At 42.1% G+C, this 13799-nt stretch overlaps 5 protein-coding genes and 1 long non-coding RNA gene across 9 annotated transcripts; 3 read left to right on the top strand and 3 right to left on the bottom strand.

The window, feature by feature from the left end:
- The first annotated feature begins 42 nt into the window (after positions 1 to 42).
- Positions 43 to 3712, top strand: LOC105686589 (kinesin-like protein KIF18A). The gene is made up of 3 exons (XM_012401547.3): positions 43 to 202; positions 283 to 2917; positions 3087 to 3712. Exons 2-3 carry the CDS (start codon positions 294 to 296, stop codon positions 3121 to 3123), a joined length of 2661 nt encoding a protein of 886 aa, XP_012256970.2. The 5' UTR covers positions 43 to 202; positions 283 to 293; the 3' UTR covers positions 3124 to 3712.
- A 143-nt stretch (positions 3713 to 3855) lies between these two features.
- Positions 3856 to 5328, bottom strand: LOC105686128. 2 transcript variants are annotated; one of them, XM_048659323.1, is made up of 4 exons: positions 4940 to 5328; positions 4468 to 4799; positions 4203 to 4383; positions 3856 to 4123 (listed from the first exon to the last, which is right to left on the bottom strand). In XM_048659323.1, exons 2-4 carry the CDS (start codon positions 4797 to 4799, stop codon positions 4070 to 4072), a joined length of 567 nt encoding a protein of 188 aa, XP_048515280.1. In that variant the 5' UTR covers positions 4940 to 5328; the 3' UTR covers positions 3856 to 4069. The 2 variants fall into 2 exon arrangements, with proteins under 2 accessions (XP_048515280.1, XP_048515279.1); XM_048659322.1 differs by having other exon boundaries at positions 4897 to 5238.
- On the bottom strand, positions 5328 to 6711 carry LOC105686591 (28S ribosomal protein S35, mitochondrial). Its single transcript, XM_012401549.3, has 3 exons — positions 6510 to 6711; positions 5730 to 6352; positions 5328 to 5644 (listed from the first exon to the last, which is right to left on the bottom strand). Exons 1-3 carry the CDS (start codon positions 6616 to 6618, stop codon positions 5366 to 5368), a joined length of 1011 nt encoding a protein of 336 aa, XP_012256972.2. The 5' UTR covers positions 6619 to 6711; the 3' UTR covers positions 5328 to 5365.
- Positions 6712 to 7170: 459 nt separating this feature from the next.
- LOC105686590 (beta-parvin) lies at positions 7171 to 10425 on the top strand. Its single transcript, XM_020852484.2, has 6 exons — positions 7171 to 8074; positions 8396 to 8527; positions 8749 to 9012; positions 9095 to 9489; positions 9577 to 9820; positions 9897 to 10425. Exons 1-6 carry the CDS (start codon positions 7207 to 7209, stop codon positions 9971 to 9973), a joined length of 1980 nt encoding a protein of 659 aa, XP_020708143.2. The 5' UTR covers positions 7171 to 7206; the 3' UTR covers positions 9974 to 10425.
- LOC110117011 lies at positions 10308 to 12873 on the bottom strand. Of its 2 annotated transcripts, none has more exons than XR_002305693.2 (2): positions 12195 to 12873; positions 10308 to 10628 (listed from the first exon to the last, which is right to left on the bottom strand). It is a non-coding gene; the product is annotated as an uncharacterized LOC110117011 (long non-coding RNA). The 2 variants fall into 2 exon arrangements; XR_007279749.1 differs by lacking the exon at positions 12195 to 12873 and adding an exon at positions 10876 to 11016.
- LOC105686130 (odorant receptor 82a-like) lies at positions 10622 to 13783 on the top strand. Of its 2 annotated transcripts, XM_020852486.2 has the most exons (5): positions 10622 to 11247; positions 11322 to 11921; positions 11997 to 12104; positions 12224 to 12379; positions 13468 to 13783. In XM_020852486.2, exons 1-5 carry the CDS (start codon positions 10993 to 10995, stop codon positions 13522 to 13524), a joined length of 1176 nt encoding a protein of 391 aa, XP_020708145.2. In that variant the 5' UTR covers positions 10622 to 10992; the 3' UTR covers positions 13525 to 13783. The 2 variants fall into 2 exon arrangements, with proteins under 2 accessions (XP_020708145.2, XP_048515272.1); XM_048659315.1 differs by lacking the exon at positions 11997 to 12104 and having other exon boundaries at positions 11322 to 11843.
- The last annotated feature ends 16 nt before the right edge of the window (positions 13784 to 13799 follow it).

Raw genomic sequence — 13799 nt, 5'->3', positions numbered from 1 at the left:
ACAACTTTACGTTACGTCGATGCTCGTCTCTCGGCAATTCAAATTTGATAGTTTAACGGATGTTCAACGGCCACGTTTCGTTTGGCTTGTATACGTTCGTAATAAATCATAGAATTAACCGGAGTTGAATGATCTTCGTCAGAAGTGTATAAGTTGTACCGATCGGTGAAATTCGCCAAAGTGGCTGGTGATTGGAAATAACGTAAGTAGTAACGAGGAGATAATTATAGTTGAAACCCGTTACCCGACGCTATCCTAATAGAAACGTACCTCGCTTTCCAGACAAACTCAACATGGTTTTCAGTCGAAATCATCTGTCTAAAGCCTTTTCGCCGAACAAAATAAAACGTAAGCAACTATTAGGAGGCACGAATCACAACCCCAGCGCGAGCGGAAGCACATTATCGACAGTCAAAAGCGAAAGTGCTTCGCAGGCAAATGTCAAAGTTATCGTCAGAGTTAGGCCTGAGAGCGAGAGAGAATCACAATCTAATCATCGTAAAGTTGTTAAGATTATCGATGATAAGATGCTGATTTTTGATCCAAAAGCTGAAGAAAATCCATTCTACTTTCAAGGGGTTGCTCAGAAGGGGCGTGACCTGCTAAAAAAGCAAAACAAGGAGATACAGTTTATGTTTGATAGAATATTCGATTGTTCCGCTTCGAATTTGGACGTATTTGAAGAGAGTACTAAAAATATGATATCTACCTTGCTCGACGGCTACAATTGCTCCGTTTTTGTGTACGGAGCTACAGGGGCGGGAAAAACTCACACAATGTTGGGAGGACAAGGAGACCCGGGAATAACTTATCTTACAATGGCAGAATTGTTTTCGCAAATTGAACTTCAAAATGCTCAGAAGAATTTCGATTTGGGAGTGTCTTACTTGGAGGTCTACAATGAAAATGTACAAGACCTACTGAACAAATCTGGCCCTCTGCACGTCAGAGAGGACGGAAGGTGTGGTATCATGGTCACTGGCCTCAAGATCATGTCCATAAATAACGCCGAAGAATTACTGAATCTCTTGGCCAAGGGAAATAAAAATCGTACACAACATCCGACGGACGCAAACGCCGAGAGCAGCCGTAGCCACGCTGTTTTTCAAGTTCATATTAATATCACAAATAAACTCGACGGTCAAGTGAAGCACGTTAAATTATCAATGATAGATTTAGCTGGTTCGGAAAGAGCTTCCGCAACAGGGTGCAGGGGAGCCAGATTCAAAGAGGGCGCAAATATCAACAAATCTTTGCTAGCCCTTGGCAACTGTATCAACAATTTGGCGGATAATCTCAAACATATTCCGTACAGAGACTCGAAGCTTACCAGGTTGTTGAAAGATTCTTTGGGTGGAAACTGTCAAACTGTCATGATAGCCAACGTCAGTCCATCGAATTTGAGTTACGAAGACACTTATAATACCTTGCGATACGCCAACAGGGCAAAGAAGATCCAGACAAATGTTAAGAAGAACATCGTATCTTGCCAAATGCACATTACTGGATACATAAAAATAGTTGAGGAACAAAAGAAAGAAATTGACGTGTTGAAACAGCGAATACTGGCATTAGAAGGTGGATTACCTAAAAGTGGCGAGACTGCCGCTGCTGGACCTGAAGTAGATCTGTCCAAATGGCTTGGAAAACTCTCGACCTTGTACGATGAGAAAAAATCACTGATCGTTAAGATCCTTTCGCTAGAGAGTACCGACAAAACCTTGTGTTGTAGAATTCTCAAAAAAAAAGAAGCCCATTCTCGATTACACATTCTCACTCTCGACGCCGACGCAGTAATTCCTGACGACGTAAATACCAGTGGCAAGAGACGGATAAAAAAATCCATGTGTTTCTTCAAACGGCAGCGAGAGAGTATAAAAATTCAGATGGATGCGTTATGGAATGAGCTGCGAGAAATTGAACAGGAATTGCAGAATCTCAGCTTGTCTATAGATTCGAACGATCTGACGAGTAAACTAGCCGACAAAATAACAATCTACAAATCTGAGATCGAGAAATGTACGTTCAAGCACCAGATCGAACACATGCAGAAGATATGCAATATTCAAGAATCGGAGAATTCTTCCACCAAGAACATTGTCGAATTGGTCAGCAAAACTTTGGTCAGATTTTTCAATCTGATGCACGGATATGGAACGATAACCGACCCAATGAAGGACGAGTTCAAGCGGTTGATCAGATCGTTGGAAGGCATGAAAGGCGTCAAATGGTTCGACACAGAGATGACCGAGGAAGAAGAAGAGTTCTCCGCTTTGAGCTGCTTGAGCATCGAGCAAATATCCAATCCATTGGAACACGAGTTGCCGCCACCCCTGCCAACGGTTCTGTCAGAAGAGGATGATCCTGCGAATACCAGCAGGCTAAATGGCACCTTTGACGCATTACCGGTGAAGCAAGAGCAAATAATGGGCACTAACGAGACGATCGTAGTGGCGCATAAAAATGATAGTTACTCCGAGTCCAGTGACGAACTTAGTGACAACACAGGCGAGAAAGGGACCATCGATACCTCGAAATTGAATAATACTTTTAGTTTGGTCGAATCCAAAGCTAAGAAACGCGTCTTGATGGATAAAAATGAAGTGATCGGCAAACCAACACTGAACAAGGTTAAGAAAGTAACGCCAGATCTGAAACCGACATTAAAAAGTCGGAACAACAATCCCTTTGGTAAAGAAAATAAGACTGTCGCTAACAGTAGGAGTGTCATGAGCGCCAGGAGTGTGGCTATTTTGAACAAGATAAAGGCTGATCGTGCCAAAAATTTCCCACCGAATATGAGCCAATCTTGCACAGAACGAGCGCAACCAATTTTAGTGACAATCCGAGGGAAAGAAAAAAGAGTCTTAGCCACAAACGTGCATCCGTACAACCGACCCGTGGTTAATAAGTCAAAGTGAGTTTCCTTGAGTAGTCTTTGTAAAATTTATATGCATTTCGTTTTTTGGGAAACCTCGATAGAATAACTGTTGGCCGAGGTTTGATTTTTCGTGCAATAGTGACGTGTTTCGAACAGGTGTGCCATTTAAAATTTTCACATCGTTAAAACAGAAAATTATTTTTAGATTCAATGTTCAACCGTCATCAAGGGTTCCCTGGTAAGTCTGCAGGATAGTACAAAGGATTGTTTGATATGTAATTTACCTCAAACAAAGAAAGACTTGGTGATTCGGAAGTCGGTGAAATAGTGGAAACCTTCTTAGAAATTAATAGTCTAAGGTACGGAACAAAGTTCAAATAGTTGGTCTGAAAAATTCAAGTTATTATAAAAATTACGGCCAAAGATGACGGTCTCGGTCACAGCGGTGGTGAACAATTCACGTTAGTTTAGTAAAAGAAATGTCAAAAGTATTGAAAATTCACAGTTGTAATGTATCACTGACATTCAGAATGATTTTCATTTCTTACGTAACATTTTATTGATTGTGATAAATGATAAGTAACTATAATATATTTCACAAAGTTTTTATTGACACCATCTCAGTGAAAATATTAAGTTACGCCGTTTGTAGAAATAAAAAAAATTATACTAAGTTAACGCTGACTTCTGGATACCGGTATTAATTAAGGTCTACGATATATTGATATTATTAACTAAGATAGATATTTTATTATGTATAGATTTAATCGATGTAAGACTTGTATTGTGAAGGAAAAAAAAGAATAATTGACCGCTATTTACTTCAACTTACGTACTCGACTTGAAATTACTGTGTACTTTTTTCTTCTATATCAGTTTTATCGAGCAATAAAATTATAGGAATAGCATAAGAGCTGTAAGTATCAGACGCAATTCTAGCAGCAAAGAGTTTTATATTCACAAAGTGAAATGTATCTTATAAGTCGCTGAATATTAGTTTTTCTTAATGTTTGACAAAACAATCTATCGGACCTCAAGTTTGACATGTAATAATATTATACCATGACTGTACTTATCCATCACCGAGAAACATGGGCATTGGCACCGGTAAAAACAATTGCTTTGTACAGGTACTCTGCTCTCGGCTTCTGTTTTTTTATATTTTTATTCACTTTTTTGTCATTAACTTTACTCTGTGAGTTTCTCAGTAGTTTTTTGCGAGGTTTTTTCATTCAGCGTTTCCTGGAATACAATTGTGTACTGTTGTCTCTGTATAAATATCGAATACATTCTGTGACAACGGATAAAAATTAATGCTCACGTATCGCTCCATTGCACGGAATACTCGTTCTGCGATGTCCAGGACGGTGGCTTCGGGGGATTGGCGACTGCTCACTATTGTTGGAATAATAGATCTCGACCTATCGAACAACGAAGCAAAGGATTGCAGCAGGAATGCCAAGAACGCCAACGAAGCCAATATGCTTATAGGATCGAATCCTCTGGAACAAAAGCATGAGAAATTTCATCCCCTCGCAGTCGAAATTACATGTTACAAATAATCATTGCACAGCTTTAATACTCACAAAAATGCGGGAACGTAAGTATGAGCCGGGGCACCGTAATTGCTGTAGTAGCTTCTTGGGTCTACTTCACCGTGATAACCTGCTCTGCGCTTCTCCGAAGTACCGGTTGAAAATTTGGTGAAACTTTGCAAAGGCACTTTTAACCTTTCCGCGAGCTCGCAAAGTGTCAAACTTTTGCATGCCTTCAAGTCTCGCAACGCCGTGACGAACGCCGAGTACAGATCTGCCGCGTACGGATGTTCAGACGGACGGACCTTTTCCGTTCTTTGTAGTCCTGTGATCGATCCCCAAAGTTGAAAGATCGTTAACATTCCAATCCAGAACATTTTCATCTGAAAGCACAGGGAAAGACTCACGGAAAAATCACTCGGCAAATTTTTTCGTCGAGAAGCGCGAGAGGTGACGGTGTAGATTTATCGTCCTGCTTACCAGATTCACCGGCATCGAAGACCAGCAAAATACGTTTACGTACCTCTCATTATAGCGAGTTCTGTACACTTTGTGAGTTGAAAATGATGAGAACAGGAATCGTATGGGGATTCACGTATATATAGCAAGGATGGTTGCAATTAGACGTCGTTGGCTCGCTCCACTTGTCTGTTACGGTCTTAGACACACTAACGTTTACGTGAATTTGAGTGCGTCCTCTGTGACGAATATTGCGGATAGATTTCCATTATTTACCTAAGAATGGCGTTTTAATAGCTTCGTTTCTTTGTCGTTGGCCAATAAGCCATGAGATTTTAAAGGGCACTAGTTCAGGTACAGAAATCGCAGCGCATGTATTCATTCGCAGGGACAATAATGACGATATCCAAAGTTAGTAGGGTTCTGTTATAGATCATGAATATGCTCGCACGCTTTGACCACTACGGTTTTATTCATATCGTTACCTATATTACAAATCTTTGACTTCGTCGTCTTTCTTTTTTATTAAAAGCATGTTCTTAACCGCCTCTTTGTATTTACTGATCGAATGTTCGTCCTCGCCATTGTTTATGAGGTCAGAAACTGCGATCTTATATTCGGTGACGTGGGGAATCGTTTCGTAGTCATTGTCTGTCGGAGGATTAGGCCAACAATGAAGAGTTATTAATTCTTCTCGACTCCTGCTCCTGTCCCAATCGTAATACTCCATGTCCGCTTCGGACTTTTCGGCTTCCCAAGGTTCTACGCTCTGTGGAGAAACGGATCGACTAAAATGTGCCCAAATATACAGCTATGTGAGACTCGAGGTAGATTGATTTGAAAATCAGACAAACCCATGATTCGTGGAACAATACAGTGAACAGGTATTCCGTGTATTCCAGGTTTTGTTTTCTCGTTGGGCATCTGTCGGAGGTAATCGTTAGCATATCTGTTTCGGGATTGTATCTGTCTCCGACTAATCGAAGTAACTTGTCTTTAGCGTGTTGGTCCAACTTCAGATTGGAAAGTTTTAATTTTCGAGTAACGATCCTGGCCAAAGGTTCCCTAATAGTGGGAGAGGAATAACAGTAATCCGAATAGATGATTTCCATAGGGAAATGTTTTTCGCAATCCTCATCGGTCTCCAAACCAGCAGGCCAGGGTGTGCAAAACTGTTTCAAAGCTTCGCAGTGCTGCTTGACAACCGGTGGAGTGAGATGAAGAAAATTTGGAATTTTCATCAACTCGGCATTTCCATATTTGTGGATGGGACCTTGATTCTTCAAGGGATACCCCTGGCGTACGGGTAACGGAACTGTGGCCGGATGGAATGACCGAGCAGCTGGCCAAACAGCCCCCCAATTTTGGTCTGTTGGCATTTGGGTTGTCCTAGCAGGTGGTATGTATGCATTGGATGCTTGTCTGGACGTTCTTGGGGGCGGTGGATCTGGTTTTAATTTGAGAACTCTGAATTCATCTGAAATTCAATCGAGGCAGCATTAAAAATATGCAATTGTCATTAATTTGAATTCAACAATGATGAAAATTCGAAATCGACAATAATAGTGGTTCGACAATGATATACTATGTGCGATTAAGCTAGGTTAGACTTAAATAAGGTTAAAACACCGAACCTGGTTCCAACTGTGTCGCACTGTCAGTTTGTGTGGCAAACGCGGAATTCAAGCCAGATATAGCAATTTTCTGAACGTTTTTCACCCGTAATCGCACTAGAATCGACATAATTTGCCGTAATAAAACCACTATGTATTAATTAAAACAAACCGCAGTCGGCCGATCGATTGACAAGCAATTAACAATCGAGTTGCAAGGAGATGAAGATCGTGACATCGATTCTTGATTTGCCTCTGGGACGTACAGTGGCGCTGATAAGAATCTTAGGATTTCGAATAGGATTCGAATTGAATCCGTAATTTTTCACGTCTGAAGTTATAATTCGGGATTGTTTGAATTGAAATCGAAAAATGGGCTCCCTGCTTTATTTATCTAGACATAATCTGGTTGTCCGATCAAATAAAAGCAAAACCTTAGGTGACAGCGCTAAGTGTTACAATTAGCCGTCAAAGGACAAATCATTATCAGCTACGGATGTGGAGTTTCCTTTTGAAGTAAGCTCGCTTAGGAAATCCTAATGATTATTATTAAACGTTGGTCACTGGCGCGAGAGGTGTGGTCGACGAATGTTCTTTCCAGTGAGTAAATGATCCTTGGAAAATCAGCGTTTAAATATTTCTGTAAAATCAATCACCGACCGATAATATTCGCCCTTTCTCGTCAGATTGGCAGGGATAATATCGCCGAAGAAAAACTATGGAAGAGAAATGCTACCACCCGATCGTGCGTAATTTGTACCGTCAGTCGTCGATCGAAACACCTTTGTCGCCTTCTATTCCGTCGGAGGATTCGGACTCTGACGACGACGGTCGGGACCCAACGAAAATCAGCATCCCTGAACACCATGGAGAAGCTCCCGTACGGAAGAAATCATCGGCTATGAACGAGCTCCTCAATCGTTTCGAAAACACTGGACCGATCAAAATGTCACCCGGAGGTGCACAGGGGCCGGACGAGACGCCCGAAATTCTTGGAGCGGAACTTAAGAAGACCAACGACCCCACGAGTGCGACGCAAAATCGTAGATCCATAGCGAAGCCTGAGCCTCCGATTTCGGTGAACACGAAAAAGGTCGGTCCTCCTCCAGCAAACTCAGAATCGAATGCTTTGAAGCAGCAAATCGCAGCGACGAACGCCATGCTGATGAACGAACTGCAAGTGCTGCAACACGAAAGAGCGAGCGAGAGGGATAAGCCCGCTGTGAATATCGTCGACTCGGATAAAACCGAAAAAGAACAGGAGGGCGATATCTACTGCAAAATGGACAGTATTCGTCCCGCGATCAAACCCAAGCCGGATCTCATGGAGAAGAAGAAAAACCCGCCGCTCCCGGCGCCGAGGAAAGATTCCCTGCAAGACAAGTCGGACCCTGCGGGGAGAGGTTCCATTTTGACGAACGAATCGCGTAACGCGTCCGACAAATCTGCTGGCCGAGCCATAATTCGCCCAGGAGAGGACGAAGATGTTGCCAAAGGAGTCGGGGGAGGGAAAATCGCTCCTGCGAGTGGAGGGAAGAAGAATCCTGGAACAGCAGGAATGCCAGGATCCGTTAGCACCGTGAGAGGTATGAGCCGCCAAATTTTTACTCAACGAGCAACAGGGGATGGGATTCATTTTTCCCGCGCGTCGGCTTCGAATCCCGCCTCCTGTCATTCGGTCATCTTTATAAAGGGGGGGTTATCTCACACGTGCAGAACTGTGCTGTGTGACGTCAGTGGCTAGAATTGTATCCTTATTATTTTAGTCATTCACAGCTGTTGTCTGTGCGTGTGTGTATCGCGTTGCGCGATACGGCTGACGTTGTGTTCAACGTCGGTGTATTAATTTCGTGTAACACCATCTCACCATTATAGTAAACCTGCGTTCGCCCTGCCCTATGTTGTAGCACTTCCAGTAATGGCGTCACCACGACCAAAATCCCCTCGCCCAGTGCCAGTGTCAGCTAAGAAAGATGAGAAGGAAGAAAGTTTTTGGGAGAAAATCGGTACCCTTGGTCGTAAAAAGAGAATAAAGGAAGGTAATTAGGATTTGACGTTTGTGATTCGCTTTTGTGACTCGGTCACTGCCTCTATCAACGGTGGACAAATGTGAATCTTCTCCTTATAAGGCAGAGATTACGTTTGCCTTGAATGAGATTTACATTATTTGCGATTATGCTGGGATCGAGATCTGCATCTTATTTCATGGAACTTTTTTGACTTCGTCAAACTTTGACGTTCCTTATTTTCCTATTTTCAGTGCAAGAGGTACAAGAAGAGGGTAAAAATGCAATCGACTCACCTGGGTTGGCTGCGAACCCAGATATGCCACCGGAAGAATATACCCTGGACGAAAACGAGGAGAGATCCATGACTGAGCCAAGATCACTGGAGGATCCTAAATTGCACGAGTTAATCGACGTCCTCATCGAATGGATCAACGACGAACTCGCAGATCAACGTATCATTGTAAAGGATATAGCGGAGGATTTGTACGACGGTCAAGTTCTCCAGAAACTTTTAGGTAGCTGGCTGTCTCGGTGGGAATAGTTCCGAGGCGAAAACTATCCTGCGCTTAACGTCCTAATTCGTTAAATTTTTCACAGAGAGATTAACAGGAGAGAAGTTGGACGTACCGGAAGTAACCCAATCGGAGGAAGGTCAGAAGCAAAAACTTGCTGTGGTTTTATCAGCGGCTAATCGGGTGCTGGATCGTTATCCACCTTACAAGTGGAGCGTGGACTCCGTACATTCGAAGAACATCGTTTCCATTTTACATCTCCTGGTCGGGTTAGCCAGGCAGTTTCGTGCACCGGTCAGACTCCCCGAAAGGGTTGCGGTCCAGGTGGTAGTTGTACGAAAAAAGGATGGTCAACTGATCCCCAGGACTGTGCGAGAAGAAATCACCTCGACTTACGAAGATTTGGGAATGCGGTGCGAGCGCGATGCCTTTGACACTTTGTTCGATCATGCACCTGAAAAACTTGCAGTTGTCAAAAAGGTAGGCATGAGTGTTTACGAGATATTTACGCTGAGGAAGTGGTATTTTTTCCTTCGTTCTTTATTTATTTCCTTTTTTTTTTGACAGTCGTTGGTTACGTTTGTAAATAAGCACTTGAGCAAAGTGCATCTGGAAGTAACGGAGTTGGATACACAATTTCACGACGGAGTATTTCTCACCTTGCTCCTTGGTCTTCTGGAGGGATTCTTCGTTCCTCTAGGCAGCTTCCATCTGACCCCAAAAACCCACGACCAAAAGGTGCACAACGTGTCATTCGCATTCGATCTTATGCAAGAAATTGGTTTACCAAAACCCAAAGCCAGGCCCGAAGGTAAAATTCCATCCACCGTTCCTTACTACCTTTGCTGAAATTGGTTTTAACGTAACAATTTTTATATCAATTTCAGACATCGTCAACTTAGATCTGAAGTCCACCCTTCGTGTTCTCTACAATCTCTTTACAAAGTACAAGGGAATCAATTGAAATTGAATATTTATTTAAAAAAACTTGTGTGCTATATCTTTCGTTTTTTTTCTATTGCAGTTACTATTTAACTAGTTTTATGTAATGTAAATTTATGCTTCCTAATTAATTTAACTGATCAAAGAAGCTGCCGCCCGTTGCTTAGGTATTTAGAAATTTTCTAACAAAGTTTTTATATCAGCACAAGAAGAAATCTAGTAAACTATATTGTAACTATAAAATTTGTAATCATTGTTTTTTACATGTATGCGTATAATGGAGTCCTTGCCGAATAATTTAATCGTGATTATACGAGTGCCTTTTTGCTGAAATCACGACTAACAATCACAGTGTCTTTTTAATCTTTAAGACTTTTAGATAATACCTTTATAAATGATATATATATATATATATATACGACGATCGTTTAGTTTTACATTAAAATGTGGAATAAAAGTGATCTCGAAACGTTACTTTCAAAAGGTCGTTTTCATTGCTCCTTTTCTTTTTCCTTTCTTTCATTTCAGCACGTCAAAGGGTCCACTTTTTTTCAAACTATTCTTTGAACTTTGCTAAACTGTTTTCAATTTTTCTGCCCTGGTGGTGGTCCCGAAAGAAAACATCTGCCGAATCGATCCATCTGTGATATCGACCGAGTCATCGCCATTTAATCGCTCTAAAATTTGAAAAATCAAGGATATCTCGCTGGGATTACTTCGCATCGCAATTTAATCGACGGATTCTAGTTCCCGGTTTCAAAATACGTTGTAAAAAAGTTTTCGGTAAAAATCTGCAGAACAGTCGGGCGAAATCCGACGTACATTAGACATGTGTGACGAACGAGCGAGGAGTAGGAGGTCAAGTTTGAACTTGAATAATGTATCGGGATTTCCATGCAATTTCATGCAATTTCATCAAATTACCCTTTTAGCGGTAATTCGTGATTTCCATCGCCGTTTACCCGTAACCGCCCCTAGTTTATACAGCCCTCCGATTCCAGGGAGCAGTGTGTACAGCCCGTTTCCGCAGCGTTGACAACGATGGATCCGGAGCGTAAATATCACGAGTGGTACAATCTCGTGTGCCGAATCCTTTCGATGACCGCGTTGTGGCCGGATCAGGAAAGAAAGGGGATCCGCGAGGCGATGCACGAGATCGTCGCCATCGTGACGGCGATGGCTACCTTCCTGATGCTCGCGTCGTCTCTGAATTACTGCCTTTTTCACTTCCAAAATCTCGAGCAGCTGATGCGGGGCATCGGTTTCCTGGGGACGCTGGTCCTGATGAGCGTTAAGGTACAAAATGGCCTCCGTCGTCGTCGAGGCCGAATAATCCCACCCAACTAATCCGATATTTCGATCGTCCGAAGATAGTGATAATCATACTGCGCCGCGATATGATCGCTGATCTGATAAAAACGCTGAACACCATGTGGCTCGAGGACCTCAAGGACGCCGTTCTGCGCCCAATTCTTCTCAGGCACCTGAAAGCCCTGTCGACATTTTCCTACCTGCAAACCGTGACCGTCGGGGGGGCGGTGGTCGGGCATCTGATCGGCCCTATCACCGGAATACTTTACGGATCATTCAGCGACGCGACGGTGGTCTACCTGCTCCCGTTGCCGGTGAAATTCCTCTGGAGCGAATCCGGGGGGACGATAATTTACTCGGCCAATTACCTGTTCAGTATTTTCGTCGGCTGGGCCTGCGTCAGCATAATCGTCGGACTGGACGGATTATTCTGCGTGATGGTTCTGCAGATAACGGGTCTACTCAGGGTCGTCTCTTTTCGCATGAGGAATTTTTCGTCGGCTACGGATTTCGAAAACGGATTTCGCAAATGCGTCCAAAGGCACTCGGTTCTCACCCGATGCGTCGACCAAATGCAAAAGGTATACGGATTCACGATCCTCATACAATTTTTGGTGAACGCCCTCGTCATATGCGCCTTGATTTTTCAAGCCTCTCAGGTGAGTCGAAGGGAGCCCCCCCCCTCCCTCCCCCTGAATTAGGAGGATATTTGTATATCCTATTATGCTTGGCAGATCGAAGTACTCACCGTTGCGAGGACGATGGTATACGGAATTTACATAACGAGCAAGCTCGTGCAGACTTTGATGTACAGTTGGTGCGGAGAATTGTTAACGCACGAGGTGTATATGTCATTATAAGTTTTCCAATCAGGCTTTTGCTTCTTACCCACGTGAAGTAAATTACGCTAATTATAATCGATCGAAACTCACGCTATACTTATTATACCCATGCGACGCAGAGCGAGCAGGTGTCCCACGCGGCGTACGAAAGCGATTGGATCCTGGAGTCTGTGGACGTGAAAATGAAGAGGAACATGGCGATGGTAATCGGAAAACGTCCGTTCGTTCTGACCGCCTGTCACTTCGCGAGCGTATCCTTCGGGATGTTCACCAAGGTGAGCGGTAGGGTGCAGGTCCTTGATGGGGTTGTTTTCGAATTTAGATCCTCCCAGGGGCTTGAACGCTTAGGAATAGATTTGAGGGAATTTACTGAAAATCTGAGCTTTTGATATCAACTCTGAGATAGTCCGCATTGACAACGAAGTTTCTTGTGAAAATGACATGGGAAAAACGTGTTTCGTTCTTTGAAATTTTATAGGTCCTTGACGAATGTGTAGAAAATTATGGAAGCTCATATTTTAGGAGACAATTTAACGCTCTGCAAATAAATTCTCTTGTGATTTTTCGCTAAATCGACTGTTTCGAAAGTTATTCTAACGATAATTTTATACATATAAATTGAACTTTGACCTCGAATTTAAATTTCGAACCAATAGATTTAGCGAAAAATCATAAGAGACTTGTTTTGTAGAGCGTTGAATCGTCTATTAAAATATGTATTTCCATAATTTTTCACAAATTCGTCAACGACCTATAAAATTTTGAAGAACAAAACATGTTATGCTGCAGAGATCGGCAAATGAAAAAAATTCTCATTTTCTATTTTTCTATTTTTTCAATCCATGTAATTTGTATTGACAAATTTTCTATTTTATTGGAACTGGAAAATTGAATTTGAAAACTTTTTCACTTCGTTTTTATTTGGAAATTTATATTTTTCAATTCTTCATTAATTGAAAATTTATATTTTCCCATCAATGAAAAATGGAAAATTTTTATTTTGAAAAATTTATATGTATCTTTATATAATGAAAAAATTTTCAAATTCAATTTTTCAGTTCCAATAAAATTGCAAATTTGTCCATATAAATTACATGGATTGAAAAAATAGAAAAATGGAAAACGAGAATTTTCTTATTTGTCAATCTCTAATCTCATGTTATTTCCATAAAAACTTCGGTGGCAATGCTGACTGTCTCAGAGTTGATATCAAAAGCTCAGATTTCCAGTGAATTTTTTGATATCTATGAAATTAAAAAATACAAATTCGAAAACAACCCTGTCCAGGACCGTCCTATCGAGCGGGGACCTTGCGGAGGAAAAGAGAGGTCGTTTGACATAGCCAAGAATTTCAACCCAACAGATAATCAACACCGCGGCGTCGTATTACTTCATGCTGAAGACCGTTGAATCGAAGTAAGCGCGACAATAGCGTAACTTACTGATTCCATTTTTCTCTTGGATCGGATCGCGTCTGGCAAAAAACGTGGACTCCGAAATCCGGATGGTACGGCCCGGCACCTTTTCACACGTATCCGATATGCAGCACAATAATATTTACCTCGGCGATGATCGTCGCTGATACCGGAGTGGCTGAAACGGCATAAATATAAATATGTATTCAAACTTGGAAGGTCGAGCTTCTAATAAAGGAATCGGATCATAAAAAGTAGTACCCGACTACGCTATACATAC

Source organism: Athalia rosae, chromosome 8 (genome assembly GCF_917208135.1).
Source record: "Athalia rosae chromosome 8, iyAthRosa1.1, whole genome shotgun sequence".
Taxonomy (NCBI): domain Eukaryota; kingdom Metazoa; phylum Arthropoda; class Insecta; order Hymenoptera; family Athaliidae; genus Athalia; species Athalia rosae.
The sequence above is the reverse complement of the archived record's forward strand: the minus strand, read 5'-3'. Positions and strand labels throughout refer to the sequence as shown.